Genomic DNA, 22547 nt, shown 5'->3' on the forward strand with positions numbered 1-22547 from the left:
ACACCATTTTGCATTCCCACCAGCAAGTATGAGATCACCAGCATTGGGTACTGCCAATATTTTGGATCTTAACCATTCTAATAAATGTGTAGTAGCTCCTCACTGAGTAGCTCCTCATTATTTGTCATTAGGGAAGTAATTTTCACTTCCCTAATGACAAATAATGTTGAGTATCTTTTCACATGGTTATTTGGCATCCATAAATCTTCCTTGAAGTGTCTATTCAGATCTTTGTCCATTTTTTTAATCAGTTGGTTGTTTTCTTATTGTTGAGCTTTAAAAATAAATTTGTTATATAGTCAGGATATATGTTCTTTATCAGATACGTGATTTGCAAACATTTTCTCCCAGGTATAACCTGGCTTTTCACTGTCTTAACAGTATCTCTTGTAGAGCAAAAGTTTTTAATTTTGGTAAAGTCCAATTTATCAATTTTATCTTTCATAGATTGTGAAAGGACCATCTCCAAGAAGGAAGTGAGTTCTTATAACCAAGTATAACACAGAAGCCAGGTAATTCTGAGAATATGATCAAAGTATCTTATTTTTTGTCAATAAGAAGGAAAAAAGTAATTCCAAACTCTGGCGGGGTGGGGTAGGGCTCTATAAGAAAGTCATTATCCACTTATAAATAAAATTAAAATATTACATATTTTTTTAAATATATGGAGTAAAAAATATATGGAGAAGAAAATATAACCCATTTGACTTTGGTCCTAAAAACCTATTGCTAAGGTTATGATTCTGGACCCCAAAATAAAGAAATATAATCACAATGTACTATTTGTTTCTGCACTGTGATCATAATAAGTTAAACAGTTAAATGTTGTTTATTAACTTTTAGAATAAATTGAAAGCATGGAAGAGTTAATTATGATTACAGAATAATTATGATAACACTAATAGCAATCATTCATATAGTACTTAGTATGTACCAGGCCTTGTTTTAAATCCTTTACATACAATAAGTCACTTAATTATGACAATAATCCTGTGAAATAAGTACCATTATTATCCCCATTTTACAGTTGAGGAAAGTGAGGCACAGAGAGATTAAATAACTTGCCAACTTCACAAAGTTAGCATGTGGTAGAGCTTGGATTTGAAGCCAGTCAACCTGGCTCCAATGTCTACATTCTTAACCACAATGTTATACTGCCTTCTTTAAATAGAATATAAATATTATCAACTGTGATAATTTTAAAATAAATAAATATTTGACAGAAGTTAAAAGACAGGACTTCCCTGGTGGCGCAGTGGTTAAGAATACACCTGCCAATGCGGGGGACACGGGTTCGAGCCCTGGTCCAGGAAGATCCCACATGCCGTGGAGCAACTAAGCCATTGCACCACAACTACTGAGCCTGTGCTCTAGAGCCCGGGACACAACTACTGAGCCCGCGTGCCACAACTACTGAAGCCCATGCACCTAGAGCCCGTGCTCTGCAACAGAAGAAGCCACTGCAATGAAGCCCACACACGACAACAAAGAATATCCCCCACTTGCCACAACTAGAGAAAGCCCGTGCGCAGCAACAAAGACCCAATGCAGCCAAAAATAAATAAAATTTTAAAAATAAATAAAATAAAAGACAGGAAAAAAGGTAAAAGAGTTGAAGTAAAGGATATGAGTGATAATATCCTCACTTTATAAAAAGGGAAATAAGAGATACTGCTCAAAATTAATGGAACATGAAATAGGGGCTTAGTTATACTGGAGTTGCAAAAATAGAGGAAATAACATCAACAATATATAACCACATAAAATCTGAAGGAGAGTAGAGTAGCACAAGAATAGTATAAATGAACTAAAGCCTCATCTTTCTTTTTTTTTTCCGGCTATGCCGCACAGCTTCTGGAATCTAGTTCCCAGACCAGGGATCAAACCCAGGCCCCCTGAAGTGGAAGCAGGGGAATCCTAACCACTGGACCACAAGGGAATTCCATAAAGCCTCATCTTTAATGGCAGGTCATCAATGGTATTGCCTTAGATGATAAATCAAGAAATAGTGGTATATTATTTTAAATTATAGAGGCACCTATTAGAAGACAAAAAGAAATAATCAAAATTGGCTTGCAGTATTTCAGACAGGCTAGTATAGTACAGCAGTTAAAAATAAAAGCTCTGGATCAAAACTTCCTGGGATCAAACCCTATTCCTCCACTTAGTATTAATAGTGCTATTAAAGAAAGTTACTTGGTCTTCTTTTCCTCAAGTTCCTTATCTAAAAATGGCTATATGCTGAAAATAGCTAATTTACATGATGTTATGAAGATCAAGAGAGGTAATATAGGTACAGCATTAGAACTAACTGGCCCATAGTAGGTAAACTCTAAATAAATGTTAGCTATCAGCTATGAATTAGAGAGAACACACACGCGCGCACACACACACACACACACACACACACACACACACACACACAAAATAAGTTTACATTTAGTTCCTGACTTAGCCAAGGATCCAAATCTTATCAGCAGTCAGATTGCCACTAAGAGCAGGGACAGATGTAGTATATCTCAGCATAGCTTCCACTGGCCTCTAAAGTCATGCACTACCAGTGAAAGGACAAGGTAGGGTCTTGCAATATTTGGCAAGATCAATTCTTATGGTTCCACTTCTCTTTTATGCTTAGGGCTTACATTACCATTTTGGTAAAAACAAGCTCTAAGAATTTATGCCCTTTAACGGGAAAAAATTATAAACATCTGGGCTCCTGCTGGTTCTTGAGCCAAACTCATTGCTAATAAGGCCACAACTTTTTATCTAATGGGAGAAAGCAGAATCAATGTCCAGATGTTCCTGAACAGCCTTGCTTCCTCCAGGTTTCCAGTGTTTGTAAAGACTGTTTCTCCACAAATATACCCTGAGGAGTAGAACTGGGGTTCTGATCACTGCAGAAGACATTAAAAATCATGGTCCCTGCCACAGATTTCATTATGTCATTAGGGAAAAAAAGGACACATATAAAAATATGTTGAACTTCACAATACAGACAAGGTAAGGGGGGAGTGGAATAAAGACGCAGACTTTTCACAAAATGAAAAAAGTGGTGTTTGAAAAAGAAATAGATCATTCAGTGGTGATAAGATAAAGATGCTTGGGGCTTCCCTGGTGGCGCAGTGGTTGAGAGTCCGCCTGCCGATGCAGGGGACGCGGGTTCGTGCCCCGGTCCGGGAAGATCCCACATGCCACGGAGCGGCTGGGCCTGTGAGCCATGGCCACTGAGCCTGTGCGTCCGGAGCCTGTGCTCCGCAACAGGAGAGGCCACAACAGTGAGAGGCCCGCGTACCAAAAAAAAAAAAAAAAAAAAGATAAAGATGCTTGGAAAAAACTAGATTTCAGTTGGGTAGAAAGAAGAAAGCATTCTATGTAAAAGGAAAAGGATGAGCAAAACTAGGAAGGCAGCAATGCAAAAGGAGAACTTAGGAAATGTAAGTGTCCAATGTGACATAAGAGATTTGTACAAGACTACACTGTGAAAGGCCATGGAGAACCTGGAGCCTTTCAAGGTATGTACTAAGCAGAGATATGGGGTAAGGTGTTTCAAAAAGTTTAATCTTTTCTTTCTACATTCATTCTCCCGATGACTCAGTCTCATAGTTTTAGACACTATCTCAATACTGATGACTCCCAGATCTCGTTCCTGAACTTCAGTCTAATATACCCACATGAACCTAGACAATCTTGCTCTGCTTGGATGTCAAGCAGGAATCACAAACTTAGCATGTCCAAAGCTTAACTCCTAACAAACCCACTACCAAACCTGCTCCTCTCAGAGGCACCTCTATCTCAGTTGGCAAACCCATTCTTCAGCTGTTCAGGCCAAAGACCTTCAGATAATCCATGACTCTTCATTTCCCCTCATGCTTCACATCCAACCCATCAGAAAATTCTGTTGGCTCTACTTCAACTACATCTCAAACCAGAATACCTCTCACTACTCCCAATGCTATCACTGAGGTCTGAGCCACTATTATCTCTGACCAAGATTTGTGTCAAAGCTCGTAACTGATCTTCCTGCTTCCTCTCTCTTCTCAATTATAGTTACCATAATGATTCCATTAACAAGAAGGATCATGTCACTTGTAAGTTCAAAATCCTCCCAAGGCTAAACATTTCATTCAGAGAAAAAAACCACACTCCTCATCGTGTCCTACAAGGAACTACTCAACCTGTATTTTCCCACTCTATACCTCTCCTCCTAATACACACCCTTGCTTCCTACTACCCATCTTTCAGCTCACTCTATTGCTCTCCAATACTCAAACATGCCAGGTACGCTTGCACTCGAGGTCCTTTGCACTTGCCGCTCCCTTTGCCTGGAACCTTATTTCCCCAGATATTTGCTGCCTTCCCCACTCACTTCCTTTAGTCTTTACTCAAGTGCCACCTTTGCAAAAGGGCCTTCCTGGCCACCTTATCCAAAATATCAATCTTTCACCCTCGATACTCCCTATCTCCCCCCTTCATTTATCTTTTTCTCCTTTTCAGTTATCACCATCTAAGACATTATGTATTTTCCTACTTTGTCATTGTTCTACCTCACTAGAATATAAGCTACCAGTCATAAGTTTTTGTTTGATTGTTGATTACTATATGATTACTATACCCTTAGCAGCTAAAAGTCCTTGGCACAAAATAATCACTCAATAAATATTTGTTAAATGAATGAAAGAACATGGCAATGCTGTACAAAATACATTAGAAGAAGAAGAAATTATAACTAGAATACCATATTCTCAAAAACATTTATTGAGTACCAACTATGATGTAAGGCTTCTGGGGAGTACAAAGATGAAAAAGACAATAGTGAGACATAGTTAACTATAATCCAAAACAGATATTCACAACTTTCACATGAGAGTTACAAAAAAAAGTGGTATAAGGGACTCAAGAGAAAAACTCTATTGGCACGGGACTACTGCAGTAACCTAGGCATCAGCTGATCAGGCCCTATACTGGATAGAGTGCAATAAGAATGCAAAGGGTCATATGTGACAATGATCATAATAACAGACAAAAATAGTTGGTAGGATCTAGTGACTAGCTGAATTCGGAGAGAAAGAGCAAACCACTGCTAAACGTCAAGCTCAGGTAATGACAAAAATAGTAGTGCTATTAAAAAAAAAAGAGAAAAGAGGAGGAGGTTTAAAGTGGATGAAAAAAATGTTAAGTCCAACATTAGACATGTTTGTTTGAGGTAACACCAGATCACATAAGAGAAAATTTCAGGACAGTTCTAGACTGAGAACTATGACTCAAGGTTAAGAATATAGTTGATCCTTGGACAACACGGGGTTAGAGGTGCCAATCCTCCACCCAATCAAAAACTCATGTATAACTTTATAGTCAGCCCTCTGTATCCACGGTTTTGCACCTGTGGATTCAACCAGCCACAAACTGTGTAGTACTATTTAAAAACCGACATATAAGTGGACCCACACAGTTTGAACACATATTGTTTAAGTGTCAACTATATAGACTTAGGAGTTATTTTCTCACAGAGAGATAACCGAACTGACAAAGGTGAGATTTCTAAGCAAAAAACTAAAGGCAAAAACCATGAGAAATAGATAACCTACTGGGCAGGGGAAGGAAGAGGTACAACTGAACATAACAAAGAAAAAGAAGTTAGAGAGGAAGAAATAAAACAATGACACCTCAAAAGATATATATATATAGCTATTAAAAATTTCACCAGGCTTTAAAAAAATAACGAAGCTACCATCCACTTTTATATTTAATAATTTTGCAAATATGTTCATTTAGGTACTCAAAATATCTGAAAATCAAAGCAATAATTCATCTCAATCTGGACTTAGAATTGTCAGACTGGTGAAATTAGGCATTTTCCTGGTAATCTCTGAAACAAAAAGCAGCTTGTGTACTTTTGCACATTTAATGGATTGGAGTGTGGATGTAAGATAAAGAAAATGACACAACAAGACTCTGTCACCCAGGATACCACCTAATGGCAAATTGCTCAGCCTTCTTTTTAAATGTAACTCAACCCTGGTCAGCATCTGGCCCAGTTCCACATATATAAGGAGTATTCAATATGTATTCATTTGTAATGATAGCAAACAGAACAAGTAAGAAGACACAAAAATAGGTAAATTTAAAATAATTAGTTCAGGGCAGAGATGGGAAATGAGGAGTTATTTTTTAATGGGTATAAAATTTTAGTTTGAAAAAATGAAAAAGTTCTGGAGATGGATGGTGGTTAACAGTCGCACAATAATGTGAATATATTTAACGCCACTGAACTGTATGCTTAAAATGGTAAATTTTATGTTATGTATATTTTACTATAATAAAAAAACTAGTTCAGCTCATATTTTGTTTTATAAGCTAAATGTTAATTCTTCAGGAGCAATGTTTACCTCAATATTCTTTTTAATCCCAGATCTCTAAATTAATGACTGTAATTCAGAAGGAAGAAAAGCTTTAATCTAAGATAAAACTGACAAAGGAAAATAGAGAACAAGATAAAAACAAGTTTTTTTAATTTAAAATAATTTTTATCAGATTGGATCTAGATCAAGATGGCAGACAGAACAGGAAGATCCCAAGCTCACCTCCTCCCATGGACACACATAGAACTACACATAGAACAACTATCTCTGAAAGTGTCTAAAGACTAGCAGAACAGATTTTCTACAACTAAGGATATAAAGAAAAGGCCACATCAAGATGGGTAGCAGGGGCAGAGAACCCACACCCCAGTGCAGCGACCCACAACTAGGAGGGATATCACAACTGCAGGCATTCCCCCTGAGGAGTAAGGGGTCTGAGTCCCATGCCAGGCTCCCCAGCCTGGGGGACCAGAACTGGGAAGACAAGCCCCCATAACATGGATGGACCTACAGAGTATTATGCTAAGTGAAATAAGTCAGAGAAACACAAATACCACATGATTTCACTTATATATGGAATCTAAAAACAAACCAAATGAACAAAACAAAACAGAAACAGAGGCATAGATACAGAAAACAAACTGGAGGACACCAGAGGGGAAGTAGGTGGGGGTTAGGTAAAATAGGTGAAGGGGATTAAGAGGTACAGACCTCCATTTATAAAATAAATGAGTAACCAAGACGTAATGTTCAGCACAGGGAATATAGTCAATAATATTGTAATACATTTGTATGGTGACATTTGGTTAATAAACTTATAGTGGTGATCAATTCATAATGTATATAAATGTCAAATCAGTATGTTTACACTAAAAACTAAGATAATATTGTATTCAACTATACTTCAACAAAAAAATAATAAGTAAATATTTTAAAAGAACCAACCCAAATTACAAAAGTAGGAAAAGATAAAATGAAAAACAGTCAGTGTTAAAATTAGGGAATAAAGTCAAACACCTAACTGCAAACTTGGAGGAAATCATGAAATTCCTGACAAAGGAATTGTGTGGTAAAAGACAGAAGGATCCTTTCATATCTCAATCTTGAGGAGCAAGAGCTGAAGGCAAAGTCAAAGTAGAACAGTAGAAAAAATAGATGATTTTAATAGTTTGGCAAAACCGAAGCTACAGACAACTATGTGTAGGTAGCTATGAGCGAGTTCAGAATACATAGGGAAACAGACATACATAGTATGGAGAGTGGTTTCTTTAATTGATATTTTTTAATTGATATTTTCACCATTGTGTTTACTGTGTTCACTCAAACTTAGAGCTGGCAAGCAACTTCCATGACAGGAAGATCACCAACTGAATGGGATACTTCACTCCTCCAGTGTAGCAGAATTTTCAATGCATCTTCATGGTAGTCCTGAAATATAATGAGACCAGAGTCAAGTAAGATACTAAAGCTTCTCTTCAGATGCAGCAATTTCTACCAAAAGAATAAGCACAAATTCCCCTACCGAAGCTGTGAGTTCCAAACCCACCACCTTAGGATTCTGAGTGATTAAAACTATAAGAAAAACTAGCCTCAAATTCCCCCTTTTCATGGGCAGAACTGTTTCCCCCAAATTTCATATACTGAAATTCTAACCCCCAGTACCTCAGAATGTGACTATATATATTTGAAGACAGGAGACATTATATAGGTGATTATGGTTAAATGAGGTCATTAAGGTGGCCCCAATCCAGTATGACTGATGTCTCTATAAAAAGAGGCAATCAGGACACAGCCACAGAGAGGAAAGACCATGTGAAGAAGGAGTGAGAAGAAGGACATCTACAATCCAAGGAGAGATGCTTCAGAAGGAATCAAGTCTGCAGACACCTTTATCTGAGACTTCTAGCTTCCAGAACTGTGAGAAAATAAATTTATATTGTTTAGACTTTAAAAATAATTTAAAATTTAAATAATTTTTATCAATTATCTATTATTCTTTTAGTTTATATTTTACTTATTTACTTATTCATATTAAATCTACAATAAATTCAGCAACAACTAAAGTATCAATAAGCCAACCATAAAGGCTAAATTAAAAAGAAATGTTTCAAACAGGCAAAATGTAAAATGTACTCACTACTACTAGTCCCATGGAAAATCAGCAACAGACATATGGGAATGAAAGGTCTTCATCATGCAGTAGCCCAAGCAGTTACCAAATAAATGCTCTGATAACTGGTCAGCTCTCTGTGGACTTAATTTTTTTTTTAATTTTATTTATTTATTTATTTTTGGCTGCATTGGGTCTTCATTGCTGCGCGAGGGCTCTTCTCTAGTTGCGGCGAGTGGGGGCTACCCTTCGTTGCAGTGCGCGGGCTTCTCACTGCGGTGGCTTCTCTTGTTGTGGAGCTGGTCCAAAACATACTGATCTCTTCACTGCTAAATACTCATATGCTTTGTAGTCTAAATTAGTGCTTCTTGGAAGTTCCCTGGTTGTCCAGTGGTTAGGACTCAGCACTCTCACTGCTGTGGCCTGGGTTCAATCCCTGGTTGGGGAACTAAGATCCCGCAAGCCACGAGGTACGGCTTAAATAAATAAATAAACAAACAAACAAGTGCTTCTTGAACTGTGGTGAGATGTCTTTTTTTTTTAATTTTCTAATCCTTTGTGGACAGAGCCCTTTATAAAATGAAATTTAAATGAATTACCAGAATTTTTTTAAACATGTAAAATAGAAACCAAATTTTATTATAAATTTGACAGACATATAATTTCTCTGTCAAATTTCTATAAAAGTTTCTAAAGCTTATTCTCAATTTCCGTACTTATATTCCAGCATAGTGGTAACAGTTCATGCTCCAGTATCAGTCTGCAGACTGCACTTTGGTTTTTTTGTTTGTTTTTAAATTTTTATTTTATATTGGAGCATAGTTGATTAACAGTGTTGTGTTAGTTTCAGGTGTATGGCAAAGTGATTCCATTATTCTGCTCAATTTAGGTAATAACCTAAATGGGAAAAGAACAGACTGCACTTTGAATAGCACTGGTCTAAACGACTTAAAGCTTCAATCAATGAATATTTATTTAGAAAAAAAAGTGAAATTTGAATTCAGCATTTGTATCTAAGCAGGACTCAGATACGAAAGGGACAGTAACTCCAGAAAGCAGAGACTACATGTACAAAGGCACAGAGGTGAGAAATGACATGGCATGTTGATGACACAATGAACTGAACAGTTCTCACTTGAGGGGCATGTACTGTTAAGAGAGGGAATTGAAAACCAGGGAGGGTTTACAGAGGGAAAGATGAGCAAGGAAAAAGCACCAAACATTTCTAAAGAAGTACCATGATAGAATCAGTTGTCTGAAAAAGTAAGCTGGTAGTAGAATCAAAGTTGGGACAGAGTGAGTGTGGACTCTACACTTACAGGGATCATATATTATACCTTTTTACATGTCCTCCAGAGCCTGGAGAAAGTGCTCGGCACATGGTAGACAGTAAAGCATCTTCATTAAGCAGCAGGTATTAAAAAATAATTGAAATTCTGTTAGAGGTACTAACTGAAGATATTCTATATTTATTTCAACTGACTCCTAAAACTTAAACAAAAAACAATGTACAGATACTTAGGCCTGTATAACAGTGAAGAAAACTCAGCTTGGAAAGAGCTGATCATTGGCCAGCAAGAGATTTCAACAAATTTCTGAAAGACAAAAATAGAAGTGTATTGACAACTTAAACAGAACAGACTACACTAGGAGGAAGGTGCAATTGAGATGAAAGCTGATCTGCCCACTGGAACCCTAGGCTCAGGGATACCTGAGGAACTGTCTTAAAGGGGCATTAAGAAAGGAAGTAGCTAAGGACAGAGATGAACTGAAGATCTGAATATAGAAAAACTGTACCAAGTCAAATATTCCATGTCTACCTTCCTCTTCCACCTCTGCTCACAAAGCACACAAGGAGCCTAATATTTACCCCCAGCCAAAAACAACAAGAGGGTAACTCTCCTTTGTGGCAAAAATGGCCAAATGTCGACCAAAATTCATACACTTCCTCCTATAACATAGAGTTGTCCCTAAGAAATAACTACTTAGCCAAAAACATCATTTCTTAGACCCCTCTTGTATCTAGGCACGACCATATGACTAGTTTTAGCCAATGGAATGTAAATAAAAGTAATGTGTCATTTCCCTGCCAAGGCAATTAAGAAGTGCCTTCTCTGCTCTCTTCCCCTTCCGCTAGGAGGAGACAGAGAATCACAAGGAATTTTAAGGATGGCAGAATCATAAGACAGAAGAAATTCAGTGCACTAAATCCCACGAAGGAAAGTTGCCTGCTGAGAGGAAGACCTTCATTGGACTAATAAAGAAGTAAAAAAAAAAATGCTATTTTGTTTAGCCATTGAAATTTTCAGGTTTACTGGTTTCAGCAAATAGCATCCTTATTAATTATAGCCCCTTTTTAAAAAGGAAATAAGAAAGAGAGGGAGGGGAAAACATCACCAGAAAAATTAACTTTAAGCTATGGTTTTAGTGACCCAGAGCCAGGCCTTCCTCTTTGTGGCATTTGGAAGACCAGCAGCCTGATAGTCGGCTATCCACCCACGCTAAAGGAAAGCCTGGCAGCTGGCATGTTCCATCACACATACATATGAAGATGAAGAACTACGTCATTGGAACAAAAGGGACATGAATGATTATCACCAAGAGATCAGATGTGGTAGATTGAATTATGCTTGTAGTACCTTATCCTATGCAGCTAACAGCAACTAGCTCATGCTTTCATCTTGAAAGTTCCTTGCCAAATACTGCAACTTAATTAAACTGTCTTCCATGTTACCACAGACAAGTTTTATCAAACATTTTGCTACTACATAACACAGCCATTTCTCCAGCCTCCTATAATAGTTTCCTTGCTAACCACCACCCAGTTCCAAAGCCAATGGGCATGCATTTTTAGTTTTCATTATAGCAGCACCCCACTCCTAGGTACCCATTTTTAAATTGATCAACCTTTTCCTGCAAAACAAGCAAACACAAAAATCTCAGTAACATATGAAAAATAAGCATATATTTCTCACTTAGAAATAAGTTCTTTAGGTCAATTGGGGCATCTCTGTTTCAGGCTGTAGGTCAAGTTGACATCTTTTCTATGTTTCTCCATCTGGGGCTCTACAGTGGCCAGCAGATGCCTGGGACCTGTTTTATTATGCAAAGATTGGAAACTCCCAGAGTGCCAAGTAGAAACATTTAATACCTCTTAAGGCCTAGGCTCAAAACTGGTATACTGTCACTTCTGCCCAAGGTCTTCTGGCCAAAGCAAGTCGCAAGACCAAGGAGTAAACATCTGCTGAAAGTTACCTAATCTGTCATAATCCACTGTCTTGTACACAGAAGATTGTGACTGCTATGCAGTAAAAGCTGATTAATATAAGAACCAATACATAAAAAAAGATTAAATTTTGCCATCTGGTACAACATGGATGGAACCTGAGGGTATTGTGCCAAGTGAACAGGTCAGTCAGAGAAAGACAAATACTGTATGATTCCACTCACATGTGGAATATTTTAAAAATAACAAACAAAACAAAAAGCACACACACATAGATACAGAGAACAGACTGGTGGTTACCAGAGGTAAGCGGTGGTGGGGAGACAAAATGGATAAAGAGGATCAAGTGTATGGTGATGGATAGAAACCAGACTTTCGGTGGTAAGCACTTTGTTGTGCATAAAGTCGACAAATTATAATGCTGCACACATGAGATTTATGTAATGTTATAAACCAATGTTACATCAATAAATACACACACACACACCCCAAGAGAAAAACGTAAAATTACAACTAACTATCAAATATTGGTAGGAATTTGGGGGAAGGAAGGGGAAGTAACTGAATTAAATCTTCATCTTTTATAAAAGGAAGGAAATAGTGTTTAATCAATCAAGGAGTGTAGGTAAAAGCATATAATTTAAAGTTACCTAAAGAACAAACAACAAAATAGTTCAAATGTTTGTTTCTGGGGGCAGGCCTAACAATGGGAGGCAAGGAATGAAAAACTGTTGCTTTTCATCAAAAGTACTTTTGTACTACATTTTTTTGCTGCCATGTTCATGTAATACTCTAAGAAAAAAAAGTAATGAATTTCTACTAGATGCTTCTTGCTTAAAGGCTAGATTTTAGAGAGAATATTCCTGTATATAAACTGAATACCATGGGAAAAAAAACCCTGTATCCTTCAAGTGAAGGGAAATTTTGTTATATTTTCCTTGTGGGGCAAAAGCATATGAGTTCCCCCTTAATATTCAATATAAGTGAAGTAGTTCACATTCTTAGAGAATGCAGTCAGGAGCTGATAAATTTTAATATTTAGAAATTTACTTAACATCACTTTGGCTTTAAAAAATTCTTAATATGGAAAAACTTACTTATAAAACTTGAGTTATCTGCTGTTACTCACAATATAAGGAATTGATATGAATACTACCCATTGAAAAGTATATAGGTACAACAAAATGAAGGTAGAAAGCAAACACTAATATATTATTTAAACAATAATTACAGACTACAGATAGAAAATACAGGTCATTCAGGTCAACAATTCTTTCCAACCACAGCAGACATCACAAATCAAACATGGCACTCTTCCCAGCAGAACAAGAGAACAATCTCAAATTCCAAAATCCTTCCCAACACAGTACTACTTAGCCTCGAAAACTGTTTAGAGTTGGCATATCAAGTGAAACTTTCTTGCCCTAGAGCAAAGCAACACTCCAATTAATGTTTGCTGTATGAAAATATTCACTTCATTTCACCTTTTTGGCACTTAAAAGGCTTAAAAGATTTTTCCAAAGGATTAAATATTAAATTCTGCAATTAGAACATTGTGGTAATTGACCATGAAGAATATATCTCTTCATGACAGTCTCATGGCTATTCAACTAGGATAACCTGGAAGTCTGATGAGTACTCCAGGAGTAAGGGAAGCCAAACAGACTGCCTGAACACTATTCAACTATTTAAAAGATCAATTGACAGCTTAGGCCATTTTTGTTCTATACAGAGCTCTAGGCATCTCTGGATAAAAAGTTACTGAGCCATGGTATCTAGTAGATAGATTTCAGAGTGGTCTCTGGCTCACACCCTGTTCGGAACAAAGCTCCTTCCTCTCTTCATCCAAATCCCTACATCCATCTGTCCAAAGCATTCAGCACATTACTCCATTCTCCCAAATTCAGCTAATTGGACTAGGGCAGGACTCTTTACCTTAAAGCAGCCAATCAACAGGAATACCATCAACTTTTTTTGTTGCCTATCTCCCAAAAATAACCCAGTCAGATCCTCACAAGAATTTCAACAGGAGACAAAGAACAAATTTACAAATGATACTGGATACTTGAACTAGAAGACCATGTAGACTAGTAAGGGCCAGCAGTTGGGCCCTATGCAAAATGAAAAAGCAAAGGAAGCCTACTGAAAAGGAGAGACAGACTATGGAACAATTAGTTCCTGTTTTTAGTTCCCCATGTAGTCCCTGTGAGGATCAGGTATGCTCTAATGCATGTGTATGGATGTCCTCAAAACTCCCTAAAGTAACCAGGAAAAAAGAAAAAAAAATCCCCTCATTACTTAAGCTAGTTAAGAAACTAAAGGAATCCAGTTAAAGTGACTGCTTAGAGACAGTATCCTTGGAGTAACAGTCCTATGAGCCCCACTGTGGGATACTGCCTATATGTAATATAAGCTGTACAACTCAAACAAAGATCATTAAAATCAGCCAATTACTGATTTTGACCAGAAGTCAAGGAACACTATTGGCTGTATCAGCTGCATTAAAGATAGTGATATTCAGTTTTTAATAATAAAAGGTACCCCTAAAAATACCCATCCTCTTGAATAAAAGGCAAGAAAACAGTAATGCTATAAAATAGACATTCAAGTTAAACCTCTTTTTCTTTCTTTTTCTTTAAACTCTGAAAGGAATAAATGAAAAAAATAGCTCTGGGAGTGGACTTAAAACACAGGAATTAGCTAGCAGGCCTAGTTCTTGGAACACAAAGTGGCCCCAGCCCACATGTATGAGAGCTCTTTGGTTAAAAAGTTGTAACCAGGCATCCTGCAGACTAATCTAGTTTTGTTTGAATCTGGTTTTGTTTGCCCACGGAATATTTTTAATGTGAAAGCTAGCAATCAGGACATTTCATCTTTTAAAAAATTAGTATTTTAGTTTCTCTTGAAAAACTAGGAAATCTGGAAACAGAGCCCAGTTTCCCACTGGGAAAAGCATCCTCTGGTAAGCCGCAGTCCTCCCCACTACCTATCATATTGCTTAGGACCCAATTCTTCTCTTATTGCTCCTGTCTCCTTTAGGATATGAGCTATCAATCCCTGCTTTATTGATATAGATCCTCCAGTTCACAAATTTGCACAACCAACTTGTGAGTGGCTTGCTTAAGATCAGTTCTAACATCAACAACATGGTGCAACTAGGAAAAAAGAAACAACAGACTTGGTCCTTTGTCCTGCATCCAGCTCACCAGTGCAGACTTTCCCTACCCTAAAGACAAATGCCTTTCAATCCTTCATTTCTTTTTCCTGTAATATGACCTCACTAGGAACCATTCCAATCTGTCAGACAAGGGTGGAGAGAAAGAATCAAGTTCCCAGTTCTATTCTTCCAGGAGGCTCCTGTGCCTCTAAGTAACTTTATGGGTGCAGATAATAGATAATTGGAAGGACATCATCTCTACCTGCCGAAAGCGTCTGAAACCCACACCCTGCTCAGAAAAAAAAAAACATTCTTTCAAAAAATGTTTGAATTTAGGCAGTTTGCATGTCTATTGGTAGCCTTGAACATCTTTTCATGATGTAGCTAAAATAAAATCTGTATCACAGGTTTTTTCTGTTATGAAATGTCAAGTGATTCAGCATAATAAAAGTTATATTTTTATAACTATTGTTTGGCAATGGAGAGAAAGCTACAGTAAAAATATATTTAATATCCTAATAACCAAACTGGAAAAAGCACTAAGCTTAGTATGTTAGAAAAGGAAGAACATAAGAATATTGAATGTTTAATTTCTCTCCAGAAAAATACATTAACAGGAATTAAGGTATCTCTATAAAAAAAATCAATCATAATAAACATAACAAGAAAAACGGAACGAACACTTGACCATCAACAGGCACGCATATCAACCCACCAGGGTACATATCTGTCTTGATGTTATACTCTTATCCACCATTTGTTGCCTGGGTTTCAAATCCAAATAAGCATGGGTAGTTGCTATAGTGACAATATGCCACTTTTGGAACCAGAAGCTTAGTACTACTGAGTACTTATGGGCTTCATAACGTCAGTACTTCCTCCCACACTTTGAATCATAGCTCAGACATTATAACTTCACAAAATGTGATTTCATTCTGTCCTTTAAAGAAGTCAATTTTGTTACTTTATCAAAAAGTTTACCAAAAATAATTTATAATTTACATAGTATAATAAACGTCAAGAGAAATAACCTAACTCACTTAACATGCTAAGAATATACATACTCAATAAGTACTTAATGGAATAATATTAAAGATGTTGGCTTAATAAAACAAATTGTATGCCATCATTGAAATGTACTGTGTTTTAACTGTAACTGAGCAAGATCATAACTTATTAATTCATGTCTTAGCTCATTGTTATTAATAGCAGTATTCCTACCATCCTTCATTTAATATGAAAATTAAATGAAGTTTTAAAAATTCAAAAACAACACTGAGAAGCTTAATTTTATTTTATAGCAGATTGATATAGAGGTCCTTCCTGACTTATAATGAGGTTATGTTCCAGTAAATCCATCATAAATTGAAAATGTCAAAAATGCATTTAATACACCTAACCTACCAAACATCATAGCTTAGCCTAACCTACCTTAAACACACTCAGAACACATTAGTCTACAGTTGGCTAATCATCTAACACAAAGCCTCTTTTATAATAAAGTGTTGAATAGCTCATTTAATTTATTGTATACTGTTCTGAAGTGAAAAACAGAACAGTTTTTTAGTCTATTGGTTGTTTACCCTCAGTATCATGGGGACAACTGGGAGCTGTGGCTCACTGCCACTCCTCAGCATCATGAGAGAGTATCTTACCACGTATCACTAGCTCGGGAAAAGATCAAAATTCTAAGTATGGTTTCCACTGAATGCATATTGCTTTTGCACCACTGTAAAGTTGAAAAGTCATAAGTAGAACCATCTACTTTGGAGACTATCTGTATTTTTATTTCCTTTAGGAACTACTCCTAATACTTAAAGATTAATTATTAATGGTATCCAAGGAGAAGGTAGTTTGTTGCTAGTAAAACACTAAGAATAAGGAAAACTATCGGTCTCAAATCAATCAGAGAAAATCTCCAAATCATCAAAGAGTCAGAGACTAGGAACCTTCATACATTGCTGTTAGGACTGGAAAATAATACAATCACTTTAGAAAACAGTTTGGAAGTTTCTCCAAAAGTTACACATAGAACTATCAAGCAACCTATCATTTTCACTTCTAGGTATCTACCCAAGAGAAATGAAAACATATGTTCACAAAAGACTTGGACATAAATATTTACAGAAATGGTATTCATAATAGCCAAAAACTAGAAACCTAAATGTTAATCAGGGAATTCCCTGGTGGTCCAGTGGTTAGGACTTGCACTTTCATTGCCAGGGCCTCGGTTCAATCCCTGATCAGGGAACTAAGCACGGCCAAAAAAATAATAATAATAAATGTTAATCAACTGGTAAATAGACCAAAAATAAATAAATAAAATAAAATTCTATTCAGCAATAAAAAGGAATGAATTAATGACACATGCTACATCATGGATGAACCTCAAAAATATTATGCTAAGTGAAAAAAGCCAGACACAAGAGATCATATATTGTATGATTCCATTTATATCAAATGTTCAGAAAAGGCAAATTTATAGAGATGGAAAGTGCATTAGTGGCTGCCTGGAGGAAGAAGTGAGGATTAGCTGTAAATGGGTATGTGGAATCTTATTAAAGGGATGAAAATGTTCTAAAACCGATTTACAGTGTTGGTTGTATCATTTGATAAAATTACTAAATTGTTAAGGTGTATACTTGAAATGAATGAATTATATATCTCAGTAAAATAGTTTTTTTTAAAAAAGTCAGAGAATATCAGAGTTGCAGGGAACCTTGCCAAAACTCTCTACTTATACAGATGAAGAAAGTGAGGCCTCAAAGGGTTAAGCAACTTGTTTTAATGTCACCCAGCTAGATCACGACAAAAGTAAAAAAGAAAAAAGACCAAAATCCAGCCTCACGTTCCCACCCAGTCCAGTGTTACCTCTACTAAAAATGCTCAAGGAATTTTTTTTAAATTATAATAATAATTACATAGATTTCTTTGTGAAGAGTTCTAGAAGTATCAAAATCTGAGAACTGAAAAGAATGATTGATTAAAACATAACAAAAATGTTATGAGAATGTGATGTTCAGAAAAAATAAAAGCTAGAAAAACTCGTTTGTCACTCTTTGAAGCCATATAACTTACTTTCAAAACTGGTAATAAAAGAAAAAGAATTCAGCATTTTTTCTGCCTTTTCAATAGGAGCTGTATTTCAGGGTAACTAAATGTTGCCAGTTTGTGAAAGAAAGCTTCTCCTATACAGAAGAATGCAAATTAATAAATGTAAATGGAATGAAAGAATTAGAAATTATCGTTTTGGAACCCATAATACAATTAAGATTCAGGCAAGAATTATCAATTATTGTTAAGGCCATTAAGTGAATGGTTGATGGAGAAGTTGGACATTTGTAAAAAATAACATCTCATAGATTTTGTTTTTTTTTTTTTTTCATAGATTTTGTTTTAAGGTTTAACAAAACACAGAACTTTATATGGAGGAAGATCAAAATTAACCTAATCAAGCCTTTAGCATTAATGTCCCGGTTTATTAGAAATTCAGGTACTAGAATAGTAAGCTAAACACCAAGAGAAAGTAGTCAAACAATTACAAAAAGGGAGATATTCTACAGGACAATAAGCCTCCTCTCTTTAGCTAATGAGAGAGACAAAAAAAAAGAAAAAACTGTGTGTTGGGCGGTGACTATTCTAGATTAAAAGAGACTTGAAATACAAACAAAAACAAGTGTGGTCCTTAATCGGATCCTGGTTTGGACAAAACAGCTATAAAGAACATTTGGGAGATAACTAGATAAATTTGAAGATGGGTTATTAGATAACAGAAGTTATTTAAGTGTAATAATATTATTTTTGTTATAGTAATATGCTTTTAGAGATGCATACTGAAGTACTTATAAGTGGGAGATCCAAATGTCCATGGTTCACTTCAAAATATTTCATGAGTTTAAAATATAAAAAATTTAAATCCAAGTCTCAACTTCCTAATTCACTGCTGTTTCTATTAGTGCTCATTCATAAAAATATAATAATAATTACATAGAAGAATCTCTTGCAGACAAGAGGTTCAGAGAAGTGAGCTACCATGAAGGCTAGCTTTTTTCTTTTTTTTTCTACTGGTACCAAAATGAAGATAACACATCACTGGCAACGTGGTATGTGCAAGACACCAAAAGTCATCAAAGCAACATGAATGGAGAGTTTTGCCTTCAAAGAGCTAAAAATATCTAGTAGAACAGCTTATTGGAGTTAATCACTAGAAAACTAGGCTGTTCCAAGATCATAGTTAAGGCTTTGAAGCGGCAGCCTCACTGAAGCAATCCTCAATTATTACATAAAATCACTTACTCCTTTTCTGACTTCCCTGACCCTTACAATCAGTTAACTACTTCCCAAGTTGCGATGAAGTTAAGATACACTCTTTCGAAAGTCCCTCTCTCAAATTAGGGGCGCCAAGCTAAAGAAAACCTTTACCCTAACAATCAGCTTCTTTACACCTAGGGCCTCAAAATCGGGAACTCGGAGCCTCCCTCAAACCGCGGAGAAGAGGCCCATTATCAACCAACAAACCTAACTCATTCGCCTTTTTTTCTCCTCTCCCTCTAAATCCAAAGGGTGGCGCTGTCCTCACTCCTTCCCCACACACCAGGTGTACGCGCAAGTCCACTTCGAGGTCCGAACAAGGAATGGGGGGTGTCCACTCACGACCTCCGTCCGGCCTCCAGCCGCCCCGCCCCGCGCTTCTCCTCTACGCGACCCAGCCCCTCCGGGGAAGCCCGCGACTGCGCCCGCCCCCCATCCTTAGCGGCTCTCTCTCAGAAACTCCCAACAATACTCCGGGCAGGTGGAACGGCTGAGAAAGACCCAAGCCACCACTCTGGCTCTTGAGTCCTCAGCCCAGCAACATAGAAACGTATAATGAGAAGCGTCACGAGCCCTTGCACCAACGCGAGTTCCGCCACCTCCACCGCCTGAGCGCCCAAGTTAACCGACTTACAGACTTGACGGAACTCGGCGGCCTCTGTGAGACGGGAGGGGGCGCCCATCGCCGGCACCACCAGCGCTTCCCGCCCCGCCCCGCCCCGCCCCGCCGGTCTGCCTGCCTGCGTCAGGGATCACATGCTGCGTCTCCCTTCCCTACCGTCAATCTGGCGCTCCCTTCTTCCGGAAGTCGCGCCCAGTCACGCAGGGCTCCTCCCACCACCGGTGACGTCAAACTCAGCTCCTACCACTGCTCTGCCTCCGCCTCCAGGCGCGGGGAGGGCTGCCGTTTCCTTACAATAAATCCTGCCGCTTCCGGGCCCCTAACCAGTCCAAGCGAGGGTTTTGAAATTCCTGAGTGTGCAGGCCTCGGATGCGCATGAGTAGAGGTTGAGAGGCCAGAGCCTGGCTATCTGGAGGCCACCCCCGCAGAGGCCATTACCCCTCTCCGCAACTTGTGCTGCACTTGGTTCCGCCGAGACCCACGACGGTTCCGCCCCCTTCTTCCTTGTCATTGATGTTGTTGTTCTTGTCAGTGCCGCAGCCCCGACCACCGGGAGCCCGAACCCGAGCCGGGGCCGCCCGGGTGGCGCGGTGGCGGCGGCAGCGGCAGCGGCTGCGGCTGCAGCAGCTGCGACGGCTGCGGGGGCTGCTCCGGGGACTGCGGGGGCGGCCGAGGACCGGCAGCCTGCGGCGGGGCCGAATGGCTCTGTGCGGACAAGCGGCAGGCGCCGCGTCGCTGCCCAGCGAGCTAATCGTGCACATCTTCTCCTTCCTGTCCGCTTCCGACCGGCTACGGGCCTCGGCCTCCTGTTCTCACTGGCGCGAGTGCCTCTTCTACCCGGCTCTCTGGCCCCAGCTCCGCATCTGCCTCCGCGTCTCGCCCTCGGAGCAGCCACGGCTTGAATTCCTCATGCGCAAGTGCGGCTGGTTTGTGCGAGAGCTGCGCGTTGAATTCGCCGCGGAGAATTACCTGAGCGGCGGAGGCGGCCCGGGCGATGGAGGCCGCGTCGACACCAGGACTGGCGGGGAAGAAGTCGAAGCCCTGCAGCTCTCAACCCGTTGGCTGGAAGTGCTACGCACCTACTTAGAGCTGGTGCTGTGCGTGCTGGTCAGCATCCGGAACAACAGGTAGGCTCTTCGCGGCCCCTGCGTTCAACCTTCTCTCCCCGTTCCTCCTCTCCGGGGCGCAGGGTCGCCTCCTTCCTCACACCTCGAAACAGATTCAGTGCGGATACGCCCCGCCCGCTTCAGTGTTGCTCGTTGCTCTTTTCAGTGACTGGGGGTGTCAGTTCTAATCCGGCGGTTCCTTTGAGGTGGGAGGGCGTAATGGGACTCATAATACTTTATAAACAGTGAAGGACTTAGTGTTTATCAGACAGCACTCCTGGCGCCTTCCAGGCACTGTCTCATCCATCCTTTCGGTAGCAGTAGGATGGAGTTGACAGGCGCCGTCATTCTTCTTTTTACAGATCGGAGAGCTGAAGCTTGGAGGGTGAGGCCCAGAGTGAGTCTTGGGAGAAACAAACCATAATCCGTTTTTTTTGTTTCTGAATCTATCCATTCAGAATAGTTTGTGGTGGAGGAAGGAGTAGGTATGCTACTGGTTTCTCATAGTTACAAGACTCTCCTTGCAAAAAATCTTTGACAGCCATTTTCTTACCGGGAATAGTTTTGATTAACTAGGCCAGGCACAAAGAGTAGGAGGAGTGTTTGTTAAAGGGATTGGGGAACAGCCTGATCATCAGGACTGGAAGTCCCTCCCCGTTTTACCTCCAGACTCAGCTTATCCCCAGTGATTCACCTAAAAGTAGCACAGTACAGCTTGGTGTTTGTGTGTGTTGGGGGAACTGGCCGGTGTCTGCAAAGAGTAAGCCCTAACGGTAGTGGTTTTGCATCAAGACTTTACTGTAATTCTGGGGCTAACTTCCTATGTTCTGGCCCATTGTCCTAATCAGTATTTTCCGTTATTTATCTACCGCCCTCTCCAAAATCCTATTAATGTAGATTTTCTGTATCTGGATATTCTAACCAACCTTGCAATTAAACTATGAGGTAGAGGAAAGCTCAGAAGTTCAAAAAAGGAGCAACTTAGCAATAATAGTTTAGCAGTTTGCAAGTACTTTCACATTCACTGTCTTATTTGATCCTTTCAATGACCCTGTGAGTTAGTCGGGACAGCTATTATTATCCCTATTTTATAGAAAGGAAACTGAAACAAGTGATGTGCACATTGTCATACAGCATTGTTTTTCTCTAAGAGCAGTGTTCTTCCTTTTGCAATAAATACATTATGTTGAACAGGGTGGAGTGAAGGTCCTGGTTTAATGCTAGGTGAGATAGATAGATAGATATTCTTAATTCTGTGTTTGAATCATAAGGGTGGGAGATAAGCATATAGCTCCAAGTTGTATCTGGAGCATGGCTCCATCATTCCAGTGGGCTGTGTATTTCCCCAGCTTTTCACACCAAGCCATTTCATTTTATTACTTTGATTTTATGTGGCAAAAGAGGCTGTTCAAGGCTGTAAGTTGGTCTTGATCAGGTTGGAGACTCTTTGTCAGAGTTGAATGTATGGCTCGAGGCCCAACTGACCTAGAAGTTAGAAAGATTCAGTCAGGGAGCACTTACTACTGATGAGACCAATGTGGGGGTGGGGGGTGTGGTTTGAATTCAGCAAGTATCAATTAGATTTTTCTTGAGATCAGATAGCAGTTCTGAGCAGCCATCTAAAAATGCGTGTCTTTTGACCAAGTAAGAACAAGT

General features: G+C 38.9%; 1 protein-coding gene and 1 long non-coding RNA gene across 3 annotated transcripts in view; one reads left to right on the forward strand and one right to left on the reverse strand.

Annotated features, from left to right (window-relative positions):
• Nucleotides 1–7497: 7497 nt before the first annotated feature.
• Nucleotides 7498–19938, reverse strand: LOC137224262 (uncharacterized). The gene is made up of 2 exons (XR_010943307.1): nt 19798–19938; nt 7498–7787 (listed from the first exon to the last, which is right to left on the reverse strand). It is a non-coding gene; the product is annotated as an uncharacterized lncRNA (long non-coding RNA).
• Nucleotides 19939–20048: 110 nt separating this feature from the next.
• The window catches only part of FBXO33 (F-box protein 33), a 32852-nt gene continuing 30353 nt past the window's right edge, over nt 20049–22547 (forward strand). Inside the window, exon 1 of one of the 2 annotated variants that reach the window (XM_067737135.1) lies at nt 20049–20912. In XM_067737135.1, coding sequence (XP_067593236.1) covers nt 20299–20912 — 614 coding nt within the window. In that variant the 5' untranslated portion in view covers nt 20049–20298. The remainder of the gene's footprint in view (nt 20913–22547) is intronic. The other variant, XM_067737134.1, reaches the window with a different exon arrangement.

Source organism: Pseudorca crassidens, chromosome 1 (assembly GCF_039906515.1).
Source record: "Pseudorca crassidens isolate mPseCra1 chromosome 1, mPseCra1.hap1, whole genome shotgun sequence".
NCBI lineage: Eukaryota > Metazoa > Chordata > Mammalia > Artiodactyla > Delphinidae > Pseudorca > Pseudorca crassidens.